This window comes from Eulemur rufifrons, chromosome 29, assembly GCF_041146395.1.
Source record: "Eulemur rufifrons isolate Redbay chromosome 29, OSU_ERuf_1, whole genome shotgun sequence".
In the NCBI taxonomy this organism is placed as follows: Eukaryota; Metazoa; Chordata; class Mammalia; order Primates; family Lemuridae; genus Eulemur; species Eulemur rufifrons.
Window position 1 is genome coordinate 100,124,444 of NC_091011.1, and position 26,276 is coordinate 100,150,719.

The following is a 26,276-nucleotide window of genomic DNA, read 5'->3' on the forward strand; positions in this document are numbered from 1 at the left end:
CCCACCTCTGCCCTCCCCAGGGTCCACACGGCTGCCTCGCCGCTGCAGGTCGCCTGGGCCCCTCCTGAGGGGCGAGTCTGGCCACACCCCTGAAGCGGCTCCTGTCCCCTCACTGTGCTCTGCCACGTCACATTGCACGTCATACCATGTCACACTCCGCCCACCCCGCAGGCCACACGAACCCGCCTACTCATCCCCTCCCTCGCACCTGCCCGACTGGACCCTCATCTTCCCTGGCGCAGCCCCTGCCTCCTCCCGCAGCCCCTTCTCCACGGTGCCCGGCACGTGCAGGCCCTCGGCAGGCACCGGTGGGACGGCTCGGCTGGCGAGAGCCACCTCCGTGAGCAAAGCAGGCGCACGGGCAACGCGCCGGCCCCAGAGACGGCTGCGCTCAGCCTCACGCCATGCAAGTTTCTCTCCCCTCAGTCCTGTGACCACACGGCCCTCCGGGGAGCGAGCAGGGCAGGCCCAGGTCAGCCTGAGAGCCCGGCCCCAGCAGAGCCAGGCCCTCCTCGGCGGGCGCTGGGTCTCCTCTCGCCGTGGCCCGGCACTCTCCCTCGGGCCCGGCAGTGTGGCCTGGCCGCCCCGGGTCTCCCAAGTCCCCGGACCATCTCCTGTCGGTGGTGGTGGCCACGCACGCCTGCCATGTCCGGGCCGTACGGTGTGTCGGTGTCTGTTCTGCTCTGACATGATGGGCGTGTCCAGGACGGTGGCACCTGTGCCGTGCGGGAGCAGACACCGGGCTCCGGGCCGGCTCCCCGGACAGTGCCACCAGTGCCGGGACCTGCGGGCGGGAGGGAGATTCGCTGCACAAACGGAGGCTCAATGTCCCTCCAAACAGGAGTTTTGTCCTCACAGAGGTACGAGGAGGAGGGCGCCAGAGTGTCATCCGCGAAGCTCTGGAACTGACCTCTCTGAGCAGCGGAACATGCTCCGCACGGCTGCGTGTGGTGACTGGTTGTGGACCCGTTTCCTTCCAGTTGCAGGGGCCACATCCGACTCCCCATGTGCGGTCGGCAGCGGGGCCCTCGGGCCGGCCCGGGCCAGACCTTCCTGCCGTCTCCCGCCTGCTCCCATCTCCTCCCTCAGCGTCAGGGCAGCAAAAAGCAGCCGCCGGATCACACGGCAGGCTCATCCCTCTCGGCCGCTTTCCCTCTGCGGGAAACGTTCCAGGCACAACCACGGCAATGCCCCGAGGACATGAGTCCACGCACGACCACAGGACGGGAGAGCTGGTAGGATGCGCCACGTGACTGGGACCCCGCCCTACACGTCGCCTTTGAAACTTACCAGCGTTTCGGTAAATGAAGCAAACCGTCCTCTTCCAAGTAACAGCAACGCAGGATGTGGGATGGTCAGGGCCAGAACTGCCTTCTAGAGCCGCAGTCCACACGCTCAGCCCTCGCCGAGCCCGCCAGCCCCTCCGCGCGACGCTCCGGCTCCTCCAGGCCTGTCCTCCCCGCTGTGCCTGGGCCCTCTGCTCCCCGCTCGGGCACCTCTGTGTCCCTCAACGCCCCGCCCAAGCGCCCACACGCCCAAGCGCTCAGTCCGTCCAGAGGAGGAGGAGCGCCCTTCCCTCCGGCTTCCCTGCCGGTCCACTGTGCCCCGCAGGCCGGTCCAGTTCCGCAGGGTCCTCAACACGGTACCTGCCTGGAGCTGCAGGGGCCGTGGCCAGCGCGAGGCAGGAAATCACCGAGGCTCGGGGCAAACCCCAGCAGGTCCGTCCTGGACGACACGGCCCCCACGTCTGACCGCCACTGGGCATGGCCAATAACCATGAACTGCGACAGGGTCCCGCTGCTGAGTCACCCCCGAGTCCCGACAAGCGTCACGCCAAGACCCTCTCACCCCTTGTAAGGTGCACTGTTCAATCCTCCTGCCTCGTAACAAACCCGGACAACACACTTCATGAGAGTTTTCAACACACTAAAAAAAGAGCCACCAGGTTTAGAAACACGCAAAACCTGCACCCGCCAGCCCACTGTGCTCCTCGCGTCTCCGCGCAGCAGAGCTTCACGTTCTCACGCCAGGACATCCCCCGTCACGTGACACGGTCACCCAGCTCTATCAGTGACAGTCTCACAGACGTGTGCAGATACACGGAGACCTGGGACCTACGTGGCGAAACCATCCAGAACACGCTCCACTTTACGCAAACCTCCCGGCCGCCGTGCGGGACCCCTGCCAGGGACGGCGGGAAGAGGGGCCGCCCCGCTCCCGTCTCGTGACAATGGAAAACCTCCGAGCAAAGTCGCACCTGCTCTGCTCACACCGGGGCTGCCACAGACACCGAATCCTTGCGTGTCCCAGAGCCAGACTCCATCAAACCAGCCCGTGTCTCCCGCCTCCCACCTGAAGCCAGGCGCATGCGTCGCGGCAGCCCAGGCCCTCTCCACACAGCAAGGTCCCGGGTGCCCACGGGCTGTGATGTCACCCTCAGAGTCCCCTCCCGGCCTCCGCTGCTAAACACCAGCTCTCGGGAAGCTGTGGAGTCTCTTCTGGGTTGTCCCAGACCACCCGTGTCTCTGCCCTGACGGTGGCGCGTGTGTGGAAACAGCCTTACCTGCGGCCTTTGCGACATCTGCAATCGTCACGTTCCGGGCGTTGGTGCCAACCCTGAAGGTCACTGCCGGTCCCAGGACACTGGAAGAGATATTTAAAGATGAGTCATAACTGAGCCAACATACGGTGCCTCTCTGAGCCACACAGAAACACCGACGCTCACGAACACACATGCGCCCAGGCCGGGGTCTGCGCGGGGGGGCCCTGCCGGCGCTGGTTTCTCTGACACCGAGACCCGTCGTCACATCTCCCAGTCCCTCCGTCACAGGCTGCGCTTTTCTGGAACACGCTGCCACGGGGTGTCCCTCGTCACCAGAACGTTCACATCAACCCTGACGGCCCCACAGCGCGAGCTCTCGCCAGAGAAAGAGAAGCTGCTGTGGAAACAGAGTCCAGTGTGGCTCCCGGGGCAGCGGGGGAGCAGAGCAGAGGGAAGGACGGGGTTGCTTAGATTCTCGTGACAGGAGCCATCTAGAAACCTGCCACAGTCGTTAATAACCGTTCTGCATGAGAACGACTGGCAGGGAACTGCTACACAATCAAAATTGTTGGAAGCTTTTAAATCCTGTGTCATACACAAGTTTGAAAAAATACATCACTTTTAACCATTCGGTTCATCCGAAGCCCCAGGTGCTGTGGGAACTTGACACATACCCACAGCGACCTCAAGACGGATCAGGGGCTCCGCGTCGTCTGTAAAGACAGACAGACCCACGTCCACAGCCAGCCACGACGGCTCCCACGGGATGGGCCTGCTTGTACCTTCCAGGGGTGAGTCCCCAACACACAACGGGAGCGGAGCCACCTTTGGTGGGAGAGGGCAGCTGAGGACGTGGGCTCTTGGTTCTGGGACCTGCCCGTGCTCCCCTCTGAGCCGTCCAACCCCCGCCGTGGGCACCACGCAGCCCTCACCCTCGCCAGGCGCAGCAACGGCGCTGGCGTGGCAGAAACCGCCCCAGCAGAAACCCGCCGCCTCCTCCCGCCGAGTCCGCCCTCCACAAGTGCATCGGAGGGGCCTGACCGCACCTCGGGCCTGTGGACTTCAGCCCTGAGTCTTCTTCCCGCAACCCGATGCCCCTGTAGATTCCAGTGTCGTCCCTGCTGGTAGGACCGTAGGGCTGGGGCGCTGCACTCCCTCCCTGGCCAGCTAGCTTGGTGTGTCTCGCCTCTGGCACACGCGTGTGTCGCCGCTGGGAGGCGTGGTTGCCCTCCCCCATGCCACCGCAGGACCTTCCACCCGCGAGTCCCGGCCTCGCCCTGGGCTGAGCAGCCCCCCTTGAATCTGCTCCTGCTCCGAGGGGCAAGCCGGGTTCTCGCCTCACAGACACTCGGAAACAGCCAGGCAGTCGCCAGGCTCCGCTGAAACTCCTGGGAAATCCCTCGTGTCCACCCTCTGTCCCGAGAGGCAGCAGTTTGGTCCCAGCTGCATAACCACCGTCCCCTCAATGTGTCCGTGCTCTTCCAGAGCCCACGCCTGCTGCCCTGACATGGGACGTACACGAAGGTCTTTGTACCGAGGTCCTGCAAGTCTAATTCTGGAGAGTCAGAGGTTCTGTGCCGCTGCTAGGCCTTGTGGCCTCGCTAGGCCTCGGTTTACTCAGCTGCAAAGGGGACATGGCCCACAGGTCATCCTGGACAGTTCTGGCCAGGGACTCTGGTTTTCCTGCCACAAAGTGCAAGTAAAGCCACCTGGATGGTGACCTTGCTGTCAGGCAGCGCCCTGGGGACAGGAGGGGGGAAGCTGAGGGCAGGGACCATGGCCTCACCCCCGCCAGCCACCCAGCTGTCCTTGCCACAAACCCCACTGCCATCCCACCTGCCCCTGGACCCGGAGCCAGGACCACAGGGAAGGTGGGCTTCCCGGCCGAGGCCATCTCAGACAAAGCACGCCACAGGCAGACGCCAGGGACCTCAGCACTGTGGGCCACAGCCTGGAAGTGGCAGACCCCAGACAAAGCGAGAATGGTCTGACAAATATTTGCAAGAGTGCTCCAGGGGGGACTCGATCCCCACAGTAGCAAGTGCCACGCAAAGGAGGCCACAGCCCACGGCAGAGACGCACGACGCCTTACAGCAGCTGTCAGAAAGAGACTCGATCCTTGGCCGGGCGCGGTGGCTCACGCCTGTAATCCTAGCACTCTGGGAGGCCGAGGTGGGCGGATCGTTTGAGCTCAGGAGTTCGAGACCAGCCTGAGCAGGAGCGAGACCCCATCTCTACTAAAAATAGAAAGAAATTATATGGACAGCTAAAAATATATATCGAAAAAATTAGCCGGGCATGGTGGTGCATGCCTGTAGTCCCAGCTACTCGGGAGGCTGAGACAGGAGGATCGCTTGAGCTCAGGAGTTTGAGGTTGCTGTGAGCTAGGCTGACGCCACGGCACTCACTCTAGCCTGGGCAACAGAGTGAGACTCTGTCTCAAAAAAAAAATAAAAAATAAAAAAAAAAAAAAAATAGAAAGAGACTCGATCCCTTTCCTCTTTAGTCTTAAGATTCTTGGAGCTAATTTTAAGTCTATTTGTCTTTATTTTGCAATAAACTCTGGTGCTTCTGATACAGGGTTGTTTGCAAATAGCGGGGTGGAGACAGCTTCCCCAGAGCCCTGAATGACGTGTGGTTAGAAGTGTCTCCCTTCCGACAGCAGCCCCGTCCAGCCAGGGGCAGGCCACAGACCCACCAGGACGAGAAACACCTTCTCACTGCTACTGGAAAAATATTTACAATATATATATAGGAAAATGCCTGATGCAATGCCAGGAAATGACATTTGGGGACTTCGACATACAAGACTTAAGAGGCTACGCAGAGGACACTCCCTACGCAAACTGCACCTTCTGCTAAACGTGCTGCTTGGAATCCACAGACAGCCCCCACCCCAGCGGATGTCAGTTCTGCGATATTTTTATTGCCATAATGTTGCCTTCAGCCATGAAGCCATCTCTTCCCACAAGCATTTGAAACACGCTGCAAATTGTCACCCTTTCTCCTTTGTTCTCCTCGAGAGAGCCAGGTAATTACAGGGTCTGTGCAGAAGGGACCGGGAGGCAGGCGGCCACGCCCCAGCCCTCCAAGGCCACGCCCTCCCCATCGCCGAGGTGGACACGGGGCCTCCTTTCCAGACAGGAAAGGGAAGGTCCACAGGACCCCGGCGGTGGCCAGTGGACGGGCTGTGCGCACACTGTCTCCGCGGCCCAGACACCGTCTGCCGTTGAGAGTGTGAGTCCCTCAGAGCGACGTCCTCAGCGGGGGCCCTTCACCTGCTCCTCTCCCGACGCTCCAGCTGCAGTATCCCGTGGACCGCCGGGGAGGAGCAGGTGCAGGCCCCAGTGCACACACGTGGAAAAGAATTCCAGGAGCAGGGGCAGTGCCTGCTCTGTGTGCGGTGCTGGTGCCCGAGGGCCACCCCAGGCACAGCGCGGGGACAGTAGAGGCTCAGTCAACACGTGCAGCAGGAAAGAGGCCTGGAAAGTGCTGGGACACCCCAAACTGTGACCAGGGTACCCGGAACAGATGCTGCCAGTCGCCCCTGGAGCACAGCCCCACCCAGGACAGCAGCGGGGACGGGCTCCCGGTCACAGGCATGGACACAGGGCGCAGCCCACTGGCGCAGGCCCAGGCAATGCTTCCCTAGTGCGTCACATCAGGGCGCTGCGCGGACTCACGCCAAGACAGTGAGCACTCGAGGATTGTGCGTGGAGCAGCCCCACGACAGGGTGAGGCCACCACAGAGAACACACAAGAAACACGAGAATGAGTGACGCCGTCCCCCTGGTGAGCACGCAGCACGGGGCGCCCAGCGCACGGCTGCACATCTGTCATTCCCGATGGCTCCCGCCCCAGGGAGCAGCCGAGGACTTGAAGCGAGCGGCGGCCCTGGCCAGCCCGGCAACGGCCCCAGCGGGAGGAATATACCCCGAGTAGCTGAGCATCTTCCCGCCACTTCCGCTACTTCCCTTTTTCTTTTCTCCCCCCTCCACGTTCAGCACCTGAACACAAAGTGAGGCGACTACCTGGCACGGGGTGTCCACCTCTGAGGTTACGCTAACACGGGGCCAATGTGCCTTCTGCAACTCAGACCCATCAGGAGACGCCCCCAGAATTCAGACCAAGTAGCCCCCGCTGTAGCCCGGGGCTCCCACAGAGGTCTCTTCTCGCAGACACCCCAGACACACTAAGGCAAAGGCCACCAGTCCAGTGAGTACACGCAGCGTCCGGCCACCGAAGTTGACAACGACCAGCTGAGAGCAATCATCAAAGCTGACCCTCTCACAACCACACGAGAAGTTGCTGAAGAACTCAACTTCTACCATTCTACGGTCGGTCGGCATTTGAAGCAAATTGGAAAGGTGAAAAAGCTTGATAAGTGGGTGCTCATGAGCTGACCGAAAATCAAAAAAATAGTCGTTTTGAAGCATCGTCTTCTCTTATTGTACACAACAACGAACCATTTCTCGATTGGATTGTGACGTGCAATGAAAAGTGGATTTTATACGACAGCGATGACCAGCTCAGTGGTTGGACCGAGAAGCAGCTCCAAAGCACTTCCCAAAGCCAAACTTGCACCAAAGAAAGGTCATGGTCACTGTTTGGGGGTCTGCTCCCGGGCTGATCCACTACAGCTTTCTGAATCCCAGAGAAACTATCACATCTGAGAAGTCTGCTCAGCAAATCGATGAGATGCACCAAAACCCGCAACGCCTGCAGCTGGCATCGGTCAACAGAAAGGGCCCAATTCTTCTCCATGACAACGCCCGACCGCACGTCACACAACCGACGCTTCAGAAGTTGAATGAATTGGGCTACGAAGTTTTGCCTCATCCCCTATATTCACCTGACCTCTCGCCAACCGACTGCCCCTTCTTCAAGCATCTCGACAACCATTTGCAGGGAAAACACTTCCACAGCCAGCAGGATGCAGAAAATGCTTGCCAAGAGTTCGAGGAATCCCAAAGCACAGATTTTTACGCCGCAGGAATATACAGACTTATTTCTAGTTGGCAAAAATGTGTTGATTGTACTGGTGCCTATTTTGATTAATAAAGATGTTTTGGAGCCTAGTTATAATGTTTTAAAAGTCAGGCTCCATTCTTGGGATACTTAGCAGAATGGGTTCCAGCTCTAGCCAGGATAATACAAGGGGTGCACCACATGTGCTCACCATCAAATTGGTTTTAACTGATCCACACTTAAGTGCACACATAGTAGGAACATTCACTGGGTGTCGGGCAGGTGGAGGGGGGAGGAGGGGATGGGTATATTCACACCTGATGGGTGTGGTGTGCACCGTCTGGGGGATGGACATGCTTGAAGCTCTGACTCAGGTGGGGCAAGGGCAATGTACATAACCTAAACATTTGTACCCCGTAATATGCTGAAATAAAAACGAAAAACAAACAAACAAAACATCTTATTTCAGTTCCTGGACAAGTAAGTACTCTCGACTACTTATTTTCAAATGTTTTACTAATGCTAGTTGGCCCAAAAGGGTTAGGACCTAAGGTTTTCCTACCTTTACATTGAGACACCCCCACCAAACACACACGAAGGTCATTCTCACCTTCCTTGCTGGATTCCAGCAAGTTCCCTCAAATTGTGGCCCCTCAGGCGATTCAAAACAGCAGACCACCTCTTCGTTGTCTTGCCAGGAAAACAGCCTCCCCCAAAACATAAACACACAGGCACACCCATACTCACGTGAACATACACACAGGCACACACAAAAATTTTTTTTTAATTAAAAAAGTCAGGGTCCGAAATCGCAATTACTTTTGGACCAAACTTAATATTATTGTTTCCATCCATGAAATTTTAAGGCCTCATGTATACCATGTATCTGCTTATGTGCATGGCGCTTTGGGGACGACAGACCATTGTCACCCAGGATTTCTGCCCCCCCAGGAGGTGACATCACCCCTGTGAGGGGCACAAGCTCAGCCATCCGCTGGTCACCCAGCCCCCAGTACCCACAGGAGAACCTGGGCTGGCCCCCTTCTCACCCCCTGACCCCCTTCTCCTCACCCCCCGGACCCCCCTTCTCCTCACCCCCCGGACCCCCCTTCTCCTCACCCTCCGGACCCCCCTTCTCCTCACCCCCTGGACCCCCCTTCTCACCCCCTGACCCCCTTCTCCTCACCCCCCGGACCCCCCTTCTCCTCACCCCCCGGACCCCCCTTCTCCTCACCCCCCGGACCCCCCTTCTCCTCACCCTCCGGACCCTCCTTCTCCTCACCCCCTGGACCCCCCTTCTCCTCACCCCCCGGACCCCCCTTCTCACCCCCCGGACCCCCCTTCTCCTCACCCCCCGGGACCCTCCTTCTCCTCACCCCCCGGACCCCCCTTCTCACCCCCTGACCCCCTTCTCCTCACCCCCGGGGCCCCCCTTCTCTTCACCCCCGGACCCCCCTTCTCCTCACCCCCGGGACCCCCTTCTCCTCACCCCCGGGACCCCCCTTCTCCTCACCCCCTGGACCCCCCTTCTCACCCCCAGGACCCCTTTTCTCCTCACTCCCCGGAACCCCCTTCTCCTCAGCCCCAGGACCCCTCTTCTCCTCACCCCCCGGACCCCCCTTCTCCTCACCCCCCGGACCCCCCTTCTCCTCACCCCCCGGACCCCCCTTCTCCTCACCCCCTGGACCCCCCTTCTCCTCACCCCCCGGGACCCCCCTTCTCCTCACCCCCCGGACCCCCCTTCTCACCCCCTGACCCCCTTCTCCTCACCCCCGGGGCCCCCCTTCTCCTCACCCCCGGACCCCCCTTCTCCTCACCCCCCGGGACCCCCCTTCTCCTCACCCCCCGGGCCCCCCTTCTCACCCCCTGACCCCCTTCTCCTCACCCCCGGGGCCCCCCTTCTCTTCACCCCCGGACCCCCCTTCTCCTCACCCCCGGGACCCCCTTCTCCTCACCCCCGGGGCCCCCCTTCTCTTCACCCCCGGACCCCCCTTCTCCTCACCCCCGGGACCCCCTTCTCCTCACCCCCGGGACCCCCCTTCTCCTCACCCCCTGGACCCCCCTTCTCACCCCCAGGACCCCTTTTCTCCTCACTCCCCGGAACCCCCTTCTCCTCAGCCCCAGGACCCCCCTTCTCCTCAGCCCCAGGACCCCCCTTCTCACCCCCAGGACCCCACTTCTCCTCACCTCCCGGGACCCCCCTTCTCCTCACCCCCCGGGACCCCCCTTCTCCTCAACCCCCGGGACCCCCCTTCTCACCCCCCGGGACCCCCCTTCTCCTCAACCCCCGGGACCTCCCTTCTCACCCCCCGGGACCCCCCTTCTCCTCACCCCCCGGACCCCCCTTCTCCTCACCCCCCGGGACCCCCCTTCTCACCCCCCGGGATCCCCCTTCTCCTCACCCCCTGGATCCCCCTTCTCCTCACCCCCAGGACCCCACTTCTCACCCCCTGGGCCCCCCTTCTCCTCACCCCTGGATCCCTGTTCTCCTCACCCCCTGGACCCCCCTTCTCCTCACCCCCTGACCCCCATTCTCACCCCTGACCGCCCTTCTCCTAACCCCGGACCCCCGTTCTCCTCACCCCCAGGACCCCCCTTCTCCTCACCCCTGAACCCTCCTTCTCTCACCCCAGGACCCCCCTTCTCGTCACCCCCAAGGCTCTATCCCTGGGAGAAGGTCGACATTTGCATCACAGTCCTCGAGACCACACCCGGCCATTACCAGGGCGCCAGAGGCCGAGGACGCTCACCTCGGGGTCAGGGTGGGACTGCTGACCTCCGGGCACAGTCAGCAGGTCGTGGGGACCTTGGGCCTTAATCTCAGACACCACCTCATTTCCCAGACGTGTGGGCTGTGTGCAGAGACCTTCCTCACGTGAGAAAACCCCGGCTGCCTGCCCTCGGGGCGGCCACACTCACCGAGGAGCCGGCGTCCAGACTGCTTCGATCCGGTTCCCAAGAAAAACCCCGTCTGGGCCCCCTTTGCGTACTGTGCGTGACCCGCACCCGCTCCTGCCCACGGCCGGGTGGTAAACGGGGCCTCCTGAGCCCACCTGCGGGGTTTGCCGCTCTGCACGGATTTGCCGGGGACTGGTTCCCGACACCTGCGGACAGTCCCCTGGTCCACCTGAGCAGGGTCGTGGCACGGGAGTGCGGCCTGGGCCTTCCCACCCCTCCTGCCAGGGCCACACGGCCTCAGCTGCCTTTCCCACCTTTTTAGCTTTCTGCTGCTTTGTAAGTTTGGGGGAAATGGAATAAATCCCATGTGCATATTGCTAGCATAAAAAGGGGAATTTCCGTGTTTAATCAGAAAATAAAAAGTAAAACAGAGATGCCAGGGGCCTTGCACAGTCGCTTAGAAGCAGGTATAGCCCCTAACGTTAGAGCTCGCAGGGAGGAGAGCAGGTTGGTTTTTTGTGAGAATGTCCTTTCCTGATAAATAGTGGAGTCTGTCACGCACAGCACGACACATTCCCAGCTCCACTTAAGTTAAAGCCACACAGCACAAAGAATTGGCATTGAGATTAGGAAGAAATGATTGAAACAGACACAAAGAAAGCCAAACCTTAAGTTATAAGGAAACACCTAGGTTTAACTGGGAAACAAAGGTACTAATTTTGATATTCAACTTTCAGAGTTTCAATCATACTCAACTAGCAATCACTGAAGTGTGCTGAGGACACGTCGAGTCACTTGAGGTGACTGTGTTCTGCACAATCACCGGAGACAGGTGGGCGAGCGCTGACCGCCACTCCTGGGGGACACAGGTCAGACTCCTGAGAGCCTCTGGCCACAACACATAACCTTGTTTCACGTGTGTTTCTATTTAGAGACACCTCACTTAGTGTTAACCTATGTTGCTGAGTTGTCAATGCTGAAGTCACGCCCACGTGAAGCTCATCTACGTGACGTTTCCTCCGTAACGCGCATCACAGCCGCTTGTGCACAGGAACACGAGACAGCACGTCAGCTCCGAGGGGGCAGAGCCACCCACAAAAGGCCCAGAAACTTGAAAACGCGGTACCGAACAGACCCTGACAGGGACCTTGCTTGCAGCGTAAGAGCTGGAACGAGAAGGCGGAGCATGGCCCTGCTCGGCCTCCTCTGAGGGCCTGCACACCGGGCAGCTCGCACTGTTTGCCACTTCATGCGTGCCCAGCAATGATCGTGGCATGAGCCCTGACCTGCGGTTACAGATGAATTCGCAAATATGGAGTCTGAATGGTGAGGGTCGACTATTTCCTAGCGTCTGTGTCGAAGCGTTTTCACATGCATTGATGGCTCATTATTTTCTTCACGTTACAATTTAATGTCACAGAGAAAACACGAGCGTTGGCACTCAAGAGGCCCACGGTCCAGGTGTGACTGCCACTCCCTTGCTGGGTGATTTCAGCACGTTACGTTGTTAACCTACGAAGCAGGGACAGTCAGGCACACCTTGCAGGTGATTGACAGGTTACAGGGTTTCCCTCTAGACTGAAGCTGTTCATCTCTGCTCTAATCAATGCACAACGTGCTGCTCCCCCTCTGAATTCTTCTATTAAAATCCACCCTCTAGACCAGCCCACCTTGCACAGGTTCACGTGGCTCCTGCACACTGCACCGGCTGCTTCCCTGGGGAACGCCGTGGTTGATACAGGCGGGAGACGGTCTCGTTCCTTTCCGACCCTGGGATGCAGCTCGTACAATCAGTGTGCAAACGGTCACCGCAGCGCAGACCACAGAGGGCAGTTCCGACGCGCATGTCAAGTGCCCTTACAGTGAGGAGCTTCTGAGGTGGGAACACCTGCGCCATTTCTGAGTCCCTGTTGCTGGGGGGCCGTCTGCTTTCTAACAGGGAAATTCACTCCTTGTGAGAGGTGACTCCTGTTTATAGTGGAAGAAATGCCAAAAAGCGGAACCCACAAATCCAGTGCAAACCCCCTTACCCTAGTGAAAGAGGGAGTATTCAGCCTAGAATATCTCGGAGCACGTGATACTTTAAAAGTGCTATGACATGGCTCCTTATGGAGAATGTATTAGGAGAGACAAAAGCTCTTACTATTGTTAGGAGTCAGTTCCCAACCAGGCTGGAAATACATGGAAAGGTGTATCCCTGAGATTTTGCAGAAGGCACTGATTTAAAACCACCTGTAACCAATATAAGCAAACCGCACCCGTGCGCACAGGTGAGATTAACTCATCACTGTGGTTCCAGCCACAGTCGTCTCTGTTCTAGATGCCGCCCCAGCTGTCACTGAGCTCTGCGTCACCCAGTGGCCTCACGTGACATCCTACCGCACATCGGTAGTTGCTCCTTCTCTTTTTTGTGGTCATAAAACATGCTAACAAAGAACAGAAGTAACTTCTAGCATTTCACATTGATATATTGCTTGTTTGCTAAAATATTCCCACCCTATCACTTTAGGCTTGTGAAACAAACCAACCCTCCATTAACCAGGATGTTGGGGTAAAAGTTCTGCTTCAGTGGTCTTTTTTTAAACTGAGGACTATTTAGAAGTCTTTTCCCCTACTTTTATCATTGAAATAATTTAAAAATACATATAATGCTCTGACTTTACAATATCGGTATACGGACATGTGAATCTTCGTAACAATCATGTACCTCGAGGTCATTTTCTGAGCGTTAGTCTCCATTGCAGGACACCCAGGAATTGTCAAGACACTGAGCTCACTCTGTGCTCAGACTGTGGTCGGGTGGAGAGTGGAGCAGACAACAAATCTCTGATGAAACCTCTTTTTCTTATTTAAAACCATTTCTAAAATATCATAGAACAATGTAAAATTCCTATCAAAAGAGGGCTCCAACTTAGTTTGGCTAATGTGGGAGTTGTTATTTCTAGATAATAATGCGTTACACATAACACAAGATCATTTGTATCAGGTCAACCTTTAAGGTTTTCAATGACTATAACACGTATGACTACAGTGTTCCTTACAGATGCCACCGAAACAGATATTAACGGCTCTGTAGTCAATTTAAATAAAGACAAGCCTCAGGTACTAGATTTCCTTGACTTTTTGTGGATTAAAAGAAGATAGCCAATACATATGTGGCAAAAACTGGTAGTTTTAAAGTTATTTAATGCTAAAGCTTCATAACTAACATGAATGTTTCTCTTTTCAACTGGTAAACTTTCTTGAAAGTTGTTTAGAAATGAAAAAGAAAAATTTTTGTAGACTAGTTTTTTGGGTTTGTTTGTTTTTACCAGCATGTTCTCTTTTGGCTTCACAGACTGACCTGTGCTTTGTCTGTTTGATACCTGGATTCTGGAAGAAGCCCAGTAACTGGATGGATGGGTGGATGATGATGGGTAGATGGGTGGATGAATAGATGGATAGATGGGTCGATACATGGATAGATGATGGATGGATGATGGGTGAATGGGTGGGTGGGTGGGTGGATGGGGGAAGGATGGATGGAGGATGGAGGGATGGGTGGAGAGATGGGTGGAGGGATGCGTGGGTGGGTGGATGGACGGTTGGGTGGATAGACGGGTGGATGGATGGGTGGGTAGATGGATGATGGATGGATGGATGGGTAGACGGATGCGTAGATGGGCGGATAGGTAGGTAGGTAGGTGGATGGATGGATGACGGATGGATGATGGAGGGAGGGTGGATGGTTGGGTGGATGGGTGGATGGTTGGGTGGATAGGTGGGTAGACGGATGATGGATGGTGGTTAGGTGAGTAGATGGGTGGATGGATGATGGATAGATGGATGGGTAGATGGGTAGGTAGATGGACGGATGGGCAGGTAGGTGGATGGGTGGATGGATGGATGATGGTGGATGATGGGTGGATGGATGGATAAGAGAAACATGTATGTTTATATTGCCTATATCAAAGCAAACATACTGAGACATTTTCTCAAAACACCATCAGAGGCTTAAAAATCATTCTACATTAACTTTTCTCATCTTGTGGGATATATATTTAGTGAATTGCTCATTTAGTTCCTTATTTAGTATTAATTTAAGAGAAACCAAGTGCTAATAGAGGTCTCAATGTTACCAAACAAAATGAGAATGACTTAGACTTCCTGTGTCAGCTGAATATGGATTTGAGTCTGAGTAAGGGCAGGGCATCCTTCACAGAGGACACGTGTTCTACATCTGACCCCTCAGCCGGTGCTCAGGCAGAGGCACTCGGGGTCACACACGGCACCCACACCGCAGCTGGCCTGGAGTGAGACACGCTGAGAGTGTGCGGGGTGGTGCTAAACAGCACAGTCATGTGATTCACACCTGGAGCAGCTCATCTGGAAATGCCCTCGTTTTACAGGGGAATAAACAAAACGTATGGAGTCTAGCGACTAGCTCCACATAGTCCAGTTTTAACATCAGTGCCACCACGGGAATGACAATTTCTTGATCCTCAGTTGAGAGCTTTCAGTAAAACACTATGAAATCATAAACTCTACACGGGAGCATTGGCCAGTGTCCTTTCCTAACTTTGCCTGGGCTGGACCCGCGCCACTCACGCTCTTTCCTGGACTTGCTTCTGAGCATCTCTCACCTTCCCGCTCTCCTTCGCTGCCCGTCCCTCACTGGCAAAGCCCACAGTCTGTGCAGGGCTAATTGCAGCTGCCCACCGAAAACCAGTAGAAAAAAGAGTTTACATCTGGCTGCTGCAGAATCCTGTCTGCAAGCCTCGTGCCAGCTAAGTCAGATTGCAGAGCAGACACGAGGGCCGTGGAATCCTGGAACCCCACGTGGGCAGCATGCTGCACGCTTGCATTCCTAAAACATATGCCCCGTTACCACATTTCTGCATAGCTGCATACCCTGCCTCCCAGACACTAGGCAGTGGGTGTCCAGAACATCCAACCTGAGGGCTGACAGAGGAGGAAGGTCAGAGAACCAGCTCCAGTTTGAACGTGGCAGGAAACTGAGACTCACCAAGTTGCTGCAAGATAATGGAACGGAACTAGCCTTAGCAGAAACGTGATCACTGACCACGCTCTGTCTTCTTAAAGGGCTGAGCAAGTGCACCCCTGTGCAGATTGTATCTTATTTGCAATTCCTTTGAGATTATGTGCAACTTGGGAATTCCTTTCTGTGTCAGGGATTATCTTGCCTGCACTCTCTTCTGACAGAGTATTTGGAAGAAAACAGATTATTCAATATTTGTGCTTTGCCTTTGAACTTTGAAAGCACTTTCTTAGTTTTAACTCTGTGGCAGTCTGTTTTCCTGTCACAGCTGCCAGGCGACATGACCAGTCCCAGGAGCCTTCTGTTCCGCGGCGCCGACGTGGGCTCGTCCCCGGGCACAGCAGAGAGCCCTCCGCTCCTGCGGACCTCGGGCCACTAAGCTGTGTTTTCCAAGACACAGTCTGACTCTCACGCTGCTTAAAGATTAATGAATTAAACAAATAAATGACTGAACTGTTAGTGACAAACATTTACAAATAAATGTGCTCACCTAAGAACTACGACTAAGGTATTTCCTTGAAACCTCAGAGGTTTGGGCTCACGGCCATCCCGTGCTGCAGGGCGACAACCAGCAAAGGCAGAAAGCGGGAACCTCCACCTCCTGGGATTGGACCGGGGTCCTCACCCTGAGGTCGTGTCACACACACTCGTGGGCTAGCGTCGGTGGCAGTTCCAGGCTCCCCTCCCTGCACCGCAGCCCTGCTACAGGGGTCGAATCCAGCCCTGTGGGGCCCTCCCCATGGGAGACGGGTCCGAGTAACGTGCCCCGGCCCGCCTGCCCCAGCCTTGCTGGAACCAGCCCATCAGCACCGCCTCGGAAGCAAGAGACAAACTGGAAGAGTGAAAGGTGATTTTTGCTTTGCTCCGGTGAGAAAAATACAACAGTGCTGGGCAGGGACATCCAGCTTTGACCGCACAGGTCGTAAACGAACGTGCATTTTACCACAACGTTGTTTTGTTTCCCTGTAAATCCAACCTTTTCATGTGTTTACAGGTTTCTCGATTTCAACAACATTTTATCATTTTGATGGCATCTCATTCATAGAAATCACCCCTTATTCAGAGCCTGGTACCTGCACTTGTGACGATGTCGACGTCACCATCCTGTCTCCACAGACCAGCAAACAAGGGCAGGGGCTTGAGGAACCCACCCTGGGTCTCACAGGATCGGAGAGAAACAGATGCAAACTCTCGTGCCTTTGAGTCCAGAGCAAATTCATTCGTTCGTTCACTCACGCATTCACTCAACAAACATCGAGCCCCAGTTCTGGGTCAGACGTCGCTCTGATCCGTACCTGTATACACAGTGTGTACACTGTGACCCACGCGCGTATACACAGTGTGTACACTATGACCCATGCACGTATACACAGTGTGTACACTGTGACCCACGCGCGTATAGACAGTGTGTACACGGTGACCCATGCACGTATACACAGTGTGTACACTGTGACCCACGTGCGTATACAGTGTGTACACTACGACCCATGCACGTATACACAGTGTGTACGCTGTGACCCACGCACGCATACACAGTGTGTACACTATGACCCACACACGTATACACAGTGTGTACACTGTGACCCACGCGCATATAGACAGTGTGTACACGGTGACCCACGCGCGTAGACACAGTGTGTACACTGTGGCCCACGCGCGTAGACACAGTGTGTACACTGTGACCCACGCGCGTATACAGTGTGTACACTACGACCCACGCGCGTATAGTGTGTACACTACAACCCACGCACGTATACAGTGGGTACACTACGACCCACGTGCGTATACACAGTGGGTACACTGTGACCCACGTGCGTATACACAGTGGGTACACTGTGACCCACGTGCGTATACACAGTGGGTACACTGTGACCCATGCGCGTATACAGTGGGTACACTGTGACCCACGCGCGTATACACAGTGCGTACACTACGACCCATGTACGTATACACAGTGCATACACTGTGACCCACGCACGTATACAGTGTGTACACTGGGACCCATACACAGTGTATCTGAAGATAACCACTGAGCAGTTCAGACCTGGCCCTGCCTTCCAGGAGCTCACAGCTCACCGGGGAAGCTGAAGTCACGACCCTCACAGACACGTGTCCTCACAAGAGAGCGTCAGGAACTGCTAGGCACTGGGCTCCCCAGCCCGATATGCAGCGCCGGTGTTTACTCACGGCTTCACTTAGAAGTCTAGAAAAAAGAACGGAGTGGGTTATTCCTGCCAGTCTGGAAGCGTTAGGAGTACAACGTACAGCTGTCTTATCCTAACAACAACACAGCCACGTGGCAGACATGGACTGCGGACAACTCCAGCGCTGAGTCCCTTGCTGTGGACTGTTGCGTGGATGCTACAACCCTGCCCTGAGCCCGAGGGCCAGCTCCATCACCCTCGAGCCCTTTGCTGAAGGATTTTTAGAGTTTCAGGGTGGCAACAGCAGAACATGAGCCAGGTGTGGGGCCTCCGAGAGCGAGGTCCACGCCGCACACTCCCCTATAGCAGGTGGGGAAACCAAGGCTCGGGAGGGCTGTGACACCATCTCACACTAGGAAAGGAGGCTTGATCAACACCTTGCATACTGATACCTTTGACCAAAGCAGGGGGTTACCTAAAATGAGAAATGGCGTCATTTCTCCCAGCAGGTCTACGAACACACAGCAGCTCTTCCCTGCTGTCTCACCTTTGTCTAAAGCAGGACTGGGGCTGTTCTGACATATTGTAATGTTTCCTTGATACTCTTTGTTCCAAGGAAAGCCATATGCAGCTGCCTGGAGCCACCAGCTCACACCTTAGCGGTCGTCTGCAACATTCCAACAGGCACTGAGTTCAGAGCCTGCTCTCCTGCTCCAAGAAGGCAGGCTCCCTCCAGGACACCAGGCCTGTCCCCACTTCTCAGCAAACCCTGCAGACAGGTGGCACAGGTGACAACATCCCGGGGAGCGCCACAGTCTGCCGGTAGCGGATACACTAAGTTGAGATGCAAGCACTGTCTCCCAAGACCCTCCTTAGGGCTCCTGAGTTTACTGCTGGAGGCTCTCGGCCGAGAGCGGCATCACCCGCCCCAGGCGCAGTCTCTGCATGGCAGGTCCTGTGGAGGACGCCAGGGTGGACCCCGCGGGCTAAGGGCAGCTCCCACCCTTCACCCCAGCTCTGCTCCTGGTTAACGTCTCCATAAATTCCTTGACGCAGAGAGACGTGGTTCTGCCCCAGGGCGCTGAAACACACTTTCTGAAGCCTGAGAACCCCAGGGATTCTCTCCGGCCTGCAGGGGCCTGAGGACGTAGGGCGCAGGCACCGGAGGCCCAGGCAGTGCCAGGACACGCAAGGACCGGCTGTGCCCGGGGAGCCCTGACGAGAAGCGTTTGGAGAATTCTCACGGCTGCGGCTCCAGCAGCCGTCTCCAGGAACAAGGCTGAACTCATCAATCCCGCAGATCCCGCAGATGAGAAAGTAAACCGTCCTCCTACCATGACAGCACGTGGAGACTGATCACGGCATTCAGCCTGCCGCCCTGTGTGCAAGGCTGACCTGGTTCTCCACGCAGCTGATTTGGAGGCTCAGCCGGAGCCGTCTGGGACAGACTTGACCCTGGGCCCGTCCTGCGGGGTACTCGGGGCTCCCAAAAGTGTCTGCTGTGGTGTCCCTGGTCCCAGGAGCGCAGACAGCAGTCCCGGCACCAACCAGCACTGCCCCGGGGCTGCCGCGATTGTATTCTAAAGTCATAACCGTCGGCGTGCGAGGCTGCTGGTACGATTGCAGCAGCTAATGCCGCTTTAATGGTCTCTAATGATGTAATAAGAAATAATGGGATTTATTTGACAGCTACAAACCATTAACAAAACATATTAGGCACAACTAGTGCTTCCATAAAAACGCAGACGACGTCTGACAGGGCAGCTCGCACGGCCTGCCCGCCTCTCCCGTCCTGGGACGACGCACAGCTCCGCGCATGCGCTCAGACGCGGTACCGCCCGTCCGTGCTGCCAGGTCCTGCCCGCAGCCGACCCTGCCCCTCTCTGCGACTCCGACGGGGCACGCCCGCGCCTGCGTCAGTCCTGCGAGCTGGCGCATTTGCTAGGCGTGTGCGGGTGAGACTCTCAGGACACGTGGGCAAGGCTTGTGTGCTCCAAGGGCACAGCTCCCACCACGGGTGTGCACGTGTGCACACATGCACACACACACGTGCACACAGTAACTGAAGACCCAGGGTGTGGTGCGGACTCTACGCAGCCAGTACAGGGGACTTGAGAGGAGGCCGCGGAGCCAGCAAGGAGCAGCCTTCGCCTCTGAGACACAGACGGCCCGAGAAGGGCAGGGGCCAGTGAGCGGCCTGGGAAGGGGCTTCACAGAGAACCATCCAGGACCCTGACGGGGAGGCAGGAATACGGCCGCCACGGGGCGCACGCGCAGTCTGGAGATGCACGGTCCGCCCGCGCTCAGTGCTGGAGCGTTTACAGTCACGAGTGCATAAGTCACGCGTAACCGTCGGCTCCCAGAAACCACAGGGGTCCCAAAGTCACCGCGGCCTCCACGCACGCCCTGAAACCATCCTCCACACAGCTGGACGGACCTTTTCAACAAATTAACCAGAAAACAGGCAGACTCATCAGGGACACCCGGCACTCAGGAGGGGCCACGCTCCTGCGGAGCTTCGGGCCTGTCCCGTGTGTCCTCTCCCCACCCGGACAGCTGCCCCTCCCTCTCGCACACCCGGTCACCGGGCTCCCGGCTCACCGCTCGCTGTCCACCTCTCTCCCCCCGAGCAGGAGCGCTGCCAGCCCCGGCGTGGGGAAGAGAGCGCGCGGCGCTCAGTAAGTACCTGCTGAATTAAAAACCCGTCTGTAGGCTGCCGGTGTCCCAGCATGGAGCGGATGTTGAGCCTCCACTCCTGGGAGGGAACAGCGCGGACCCCTCTGCTCTGGGGAGTCCCAGGCGTGCATTAGGGGACTCCCTGGGATTGCCTACACCAGGCTGGGCCCGCTCCCCAACCTCTGGGTCATTTTTATTCAAAATAAAAGGTAATATTCTTCAAAATAAAATGACAGCACAAAGAACTGGGAAGACACCACACCATGGTGAGACTCAAACACTGTCAGACAAACTGCATCTTCAGGACTAAATGCCAGATGGCTCTCGCCGTCGGGTGCCGGGAGAGCCCCCGCCAGCCTCAGTGCCCTGGACCTGAGACGCACTCCGCATGCCTGAGGTCACTGGCAACTGATGATTCTGTGACTCTAGAAGCTTCTCTAGCACTTCCCTATTTGTTTGTCTCTTGGCTGGACGACCCACTGGGCGGGGACTAGAGCCCCTCCCTCCTTGCCCTGCTCTGCACCTGGTCAGCACTCTGCACCTGGTCCCCTCTCCAGGGTGGACATCAACCCGCTGTAGGGCACAGCGCACAGCCCTCAGTGACGCCCTAAGGTCACACCGTCTCGCTCGGCCACAGTGTGGTCAGCAGCGTGGAGACGCTTCCTTGTGGCCCCTACGGATGGGTCTGAGGCAGCACATGGAGGGAAGAGTCTCAGAGTGCCAGGCTCCACAGTCTCCTGCCTGTGCGTTCTCACCACCCCGCCCGGAGTGGTCGGAGCATCCCGGCCTGAGAGAGGTCAGAATGCGGATGAGGAGAGGTCAGGTGAACCCAGGCCTGAAGATGCCCAGAAAGGCCCTGTATGACACCTCACAATCAACATGATGGGGACGCCAAGGCTCTGCTGCAAAAAAGCAGAGATTTGTAGAGAGATGAGCAAACCAAGGAGCAAGACACAGAGACAGCAGAGCAGCAGCAGGCAGCCTTCCCAGGAATGGCAGGAATGAGGAATGCCCTGCACTAGGGACAGAGCAGGTGGCCTTGGAGCCAGTTGGAGCCAAGAGAGAAACTGAGCCTGGAGGGGACCTGTGAAGAGTGAAGGTAGCCTGGAGGAACAGCCACCACCATCCACCCAACCTCCACGCACCATCCACCCCACCTCTGTCCCACCATCCACCCAACCTACATGCACCATCCACCCCACCATCCGCCCCACCATCCATCCCACCATCCACCCCACCATCCACACCACCTCCATGCACCATCCACCCTACCATCTGCCCCACCATCCACCCCACCTACATGCACCATCCACCCCACCATCCATCCGACCTACATGCACCATCCACCCCACCATCTGCCCCACCATCCACCCAACCTACATGCACCATCCACCCCACCATCCATCCGACCTACATGCACCATCCACCCCACCTCTGTCCCACCATCCACCCCACCATCCACCCAACCTACATGCACCATCCACCCCACCATCCACCCCACCATCCACCCAACCTACATGCACCATCCACCCCACCATCCATCCAACCTCCATGCACCATCCACCCCACCATCTGCCCCACCATCCAGCCCTCCTCTGTCCCACCATCCACCCCACCATCCAACCCACCATCCATCCGACCTCCATGCACCATCCACCCCACCATCTGCCCCACCATCCAGCCCACCTCTGCCCCATCATCCACCCCGTCTGCCCCACCATCCACCCCACCATCCAGCCCACCTCTGCCCCACCATCCTCCCCACCTCTGCCCCACCATCCACCCCACCATCCATGTGACTGCACGCACATCCATCCCATCTCTGCCCCACCATCCAACCCATCTCTGCCCCACCATCCACTCCACCTCCACGCACCATCTACCCCACCTCTGCTCCACCATCCACCCCACCATGCATCCCACCATCCAACCCACCTCCATGCACCATCCACCCCACCTCCACCCCACCATCCATTCAACCTCCATGCACCATCTACCCCACCTCTGCCCCACCATCCACCCCACCACCTGCCACACCATCCACCCCACCACCTGCCCCCATCCACCCCACCTCTGCCCCACCATCCACCCTCCCATCCACCCCACCATCTGCCCCACCACCTGCCACACTATCCACCCCACCTCCACTCCAGCTGCACCCCAACTATATCTCAACCCCCCCACCATCCTCCCCACTATCTGTCCCACCATCCAGCCCACCTCCACCCCAACTATATCTCAACCCCATCCCACTATCTGCCTCACCTCCACTCCAGCTCCACCCCAACTACATTTCAATTCCATCCCATCATCCGCCACAGCAACATCCCCAGCTCCACCCCAGCTCCACAGAGACGTCTTCACTGGATCATCCAGTAGAAGAAACTCTAACCCTTTCCCAACACAGCTGAGCTCTGTGAGGTGTGCCATGTGGGCATCCACGTAACACTGGTGGAAAGAGTTTCACCAAGGGTCTGGTGGAACAAAGCCCCTCTCCACATACTCACCTCTGCCTGGAAGAGACCACATGTGGGGCATGAACCTGTCACATGACCTGTACTATCCCCCCAAAAGTCAACGTAGTGCATGTTAGATTATTTGACCAGTAACCCAGGCCACACATTTATAGAAGATTAAAGCTGGGATAAGCGATAAAGTAGGTAAATAGTTTTACTTTATGAAACACAAAACTCAGGCCCAGAGGGGAAAAGCCACTTTCCTTGATCCCATAAATGCAGGCTCTGTGACTTCCTGTCCTCTCTCCCCATGAGCATGGGGAGAAACATTTTTAGGTCCTGGAAACCTCTTAGCACTTTTGGGTCATGGAAATATCTCTTATTTTCAACTTCTGTGAAGTCTGTCCTGCATGGTTGCTGAGAGTTAATACTGCTTCCCTAAGAACCTCAAATAATGTCCTGGGACCTTCCTCAAGGGAACACAGGGTGGTGCCAACACACTTGTCTCTGTGGTTCTCAGACACACATAAGGGGGCACATACCCCACTTCGCTGGCACCCCTTCTCTTCCTTTACCTCCATTTCATGATCCCATCAGAAACTGGGACCTTGCTGTCCACTGTATGTCACAATTACATCATCTCCATCTACTCGCTCCATGCCCTGAGCCATCTGAACAGCAGCCCATAGAAGTGCTCCAGGTACCGCAAGCGGACATGTCTATCAAACAACCCATCAGGCTGCTATTCCAACCTCTGCCTTCCCAGGGCCCTTGGTTTCCAAAAACCACCCCTTACACACGGAGCACCATCAGCCACAGTCCCATGTATCTGCCCTCCCCCTCACCTGGGTCTCTGCACATCCACCCACTGCAGCCCCATGCACCTGCCCTCCTCACCTGGGTCTCTGCACATCCACCCACTGCAGCCCCATGCACCTGCCCCTCTCCTCACCTGGGTCTCTGCACATCCACCCACTGCAGCCCCATGCACCTGCCCCCCTCCTCACCTGGGTCTCTGCACATCCACCCACTGCAGCCCCATGTACCTGCCCCCCACCTCACCTGGGTCTCTGCACATCCACCCACTGCAGCCCCATGTACCTGCCCCCCTCCTCACCTGGGTCTCTGCACATCCACCCACTGCAGCCCCATGCACCTGCCCTCCTCACCACCTGGGTCTCTGCACATCCACCCACTGCAGCCCCATGCACCTGCCCCCCTCCTCACCTGGGTCTCTGCACATCCACCCACTGCAGCCCCATGCACCTGCCCCCCTCCTCACCTGGGTCTCTGCACATCCACCCACTGCAGCCCCATGCACCTGCCCCCCTCCTCACCTGGGTCTCTGCACATCCACCCACTGCAGCCCCGTGCACCTGTCCTCCCACTCACCTGGGTCTCTGCACATCCACCTACTGCAGCCCCATGTACCTGCCCTCCTCACCACCTGGGTCTCTGCACATCCACCCACTGCAGCCCCGTGCACCTATCCTCCCACTCACCTGGTCTCTCCGTGTCCCTGGCCTTCCAGTCCATCTTCCTTAGGTTGCACAGGGGGCATGTTCTTTCTCAGCACTACTCAGATCATCTCATTTTATCCACTTTCTCTGGGTCCTGTCACTGGCTATGGGCTGCTCAGGTGGCTCTTCTCTACCTGGGAGGCTCTCCTCACCTGGGCTGTGCCCCCAAGCACTGCAGGTGGGGCAGGCTCCCTTTAGGTCCTGAACACACAGGGGTCCCTTCCCCCAGGCCTTTGCCCACAGGGTCATTTCCTTCCGAGTCCTGGCTGTGTGTCCTGCTGGTGCCATGCGGGGAGTCACAGTGAGCGTTTCTGGAATGCAAATGGGTTGCTCCTCTCTGTACGACACCTCCTCATGCCCTTCAGATGTCTACTTCTAGAAGCTTCCAGTCCCCAGGTAGTTGGAGTGCTTCCTCTTTCATGTCCCCTAGTGCCCGACACGGTACCTGCCCACACCCTTTTCTGTCTTTTCCCAATAAATGGCAGTTTTAGGCAGGGGCCGTGTGTCTCACGGGGACACCCAGTTCCTAGGCCACCTACAGCAGGTGCCCAGTGGGCCTCGGCTGTGACCAAACAGGGAACGAACGATGTCTGCAGATGTGCAGGGGCGACTCCTGTTCCCACGTCCGCGTGAGCGAGCAGCTCAGGCCGGCCTCTGACTCCAGCCCTCCGCGTGTCACTCCGCGTTTGCTAATTTGCCTTTCAGACCCGTCTCCAAACCCAGGCGTTCCCCAGGGAGCACCCAGGACCTCTGCCCTCAGCACCCTGCTCTCGGGTTCCCTCTGCACATCTCCAAGTGTCACCCACGCACACCCCCTTCCTCAGGGTCAACACACATTCTGGGATGTAGGAAAGAGGCCTCTCTTCCGCTCGTGTGTGCTCATGCGCCAACCCGCCGCACCCCTGCGCCGGCGACTCTCTAAGCCCGGTTTCCAGTGAGGCCAGGAACGTGCCGTGCCACGGGCAGGTCGGCGACTGAGGTCCCAAAGCCAGCTCCCGCGCGGGGAAAGGGCAGTGTTTGCCCACGGCCAGTCATGCGGCTGTGTACACAGTAGGTGCACAGTAAGTGTCAACCGAGTGTCTGTGGTGTGGGCTGTCCAGAGGTCCTCTCATTCACAGCAGGGCTGGGCACTCCAGAATGTTCCAGAGCCTCCAGGTGACTCCAGTGCCGCAGGGTGACAACCTTGGCCTCAGCGACTGTCGTCGTACATTTAAACGCAGGCTCAGCTGCACCGAACAACCCCCAAAGCCCACCGGAGTTCGCCTTCCCTCCGTCCTCGACGGTCCACTCTGGCGCCATTCGGCAGAGCCCCGGGCACCCAGCTCTGCCCCTCGGGCACCGTCCGAGCCCGAGTGCGGCCGAGGTACTTACCCGGTGTAGGTCAAGGCGCCGGCCGGCAGGCGCAGCAGGCGGGCGAGGTCCTCCGTCAGCTGCCTCCCCTCCTCCGGGCTCAGGGGGCTGTGGAGGGACGGCAAGGGCGGGAGCCACGTTACCCAACGGAACCATCAGTCCCAGAGCCAACGGCCCCCCGAGGCCCCGCCCACTGCCCTGCCCGAGACGCGCACGCGCACACACTCGCACATACGCGCACGCACACGCGCACGCACGTGCACACACGCAACGGGCGCAGCTGCTTCCTGGCCCTGATGAATCACCTGATGAATTTCCAGCAATAAGAAACAATAAGGTGCGAATGGAGCTGCCGGGCGGAGTGAGGGGCCTCAGCGGCTCGTCTCAGCCTTGGGTGGGAGCAGAGTGAGGTGGGGGAGGCGGGGGGAGGCGGGGACAGGCACAGCCGGGGCTGTCAAATCACAGAGGAAACACCTATTCTGAATGGCTTCATTTCAGAGTGAGCTGCACCCGGTGGAAGGACAGGTAAACACTGAGCACTCGGCGTGCACAGGCAGCGAGGTGGCCGCCCCCCAGCGGTGGCTCTGTAAACAAGGCAGGAGAACCCGGCCTGGCTCCGTGGCCACCAATGCCCCACGAGGTCCCCCGGCCACTGGCTCTTCTGTCAAGTGGCAGTGATCGGTG

At 57.5% G+C, this 26,276-nt stretch overlaps 1 protein-coding gene across 1 annotated transcript in view; it reads right to left on the reverse strand.

Moving 5' to 3' along the window:
- PTPRN2 (protein tyrosine phosphatase receptor type N2) overlaps window positions 1-26,276 on the reverse strand; it is a 484,073-nt gene that overhangs the window by 309,602 nt on the left and 148,195 nt on the right. The window contains exons 9-10 of the mRNA XM_069461720.1: window positions 25,614-25,700; window positions 2,564-2,643 (exon numbers count right to left, since the gene is read on the reverse strand). Of these exons, the coding sequence (XP_069317821.1) occupies window positions 2,564-2,643; window positions 25,614-25,700 (167 nt within the window). The remainder of the gene's footprint in view (window positions 1-2,563; window positions 2,644-25,613; window positions 25,701-26,276) is intronic.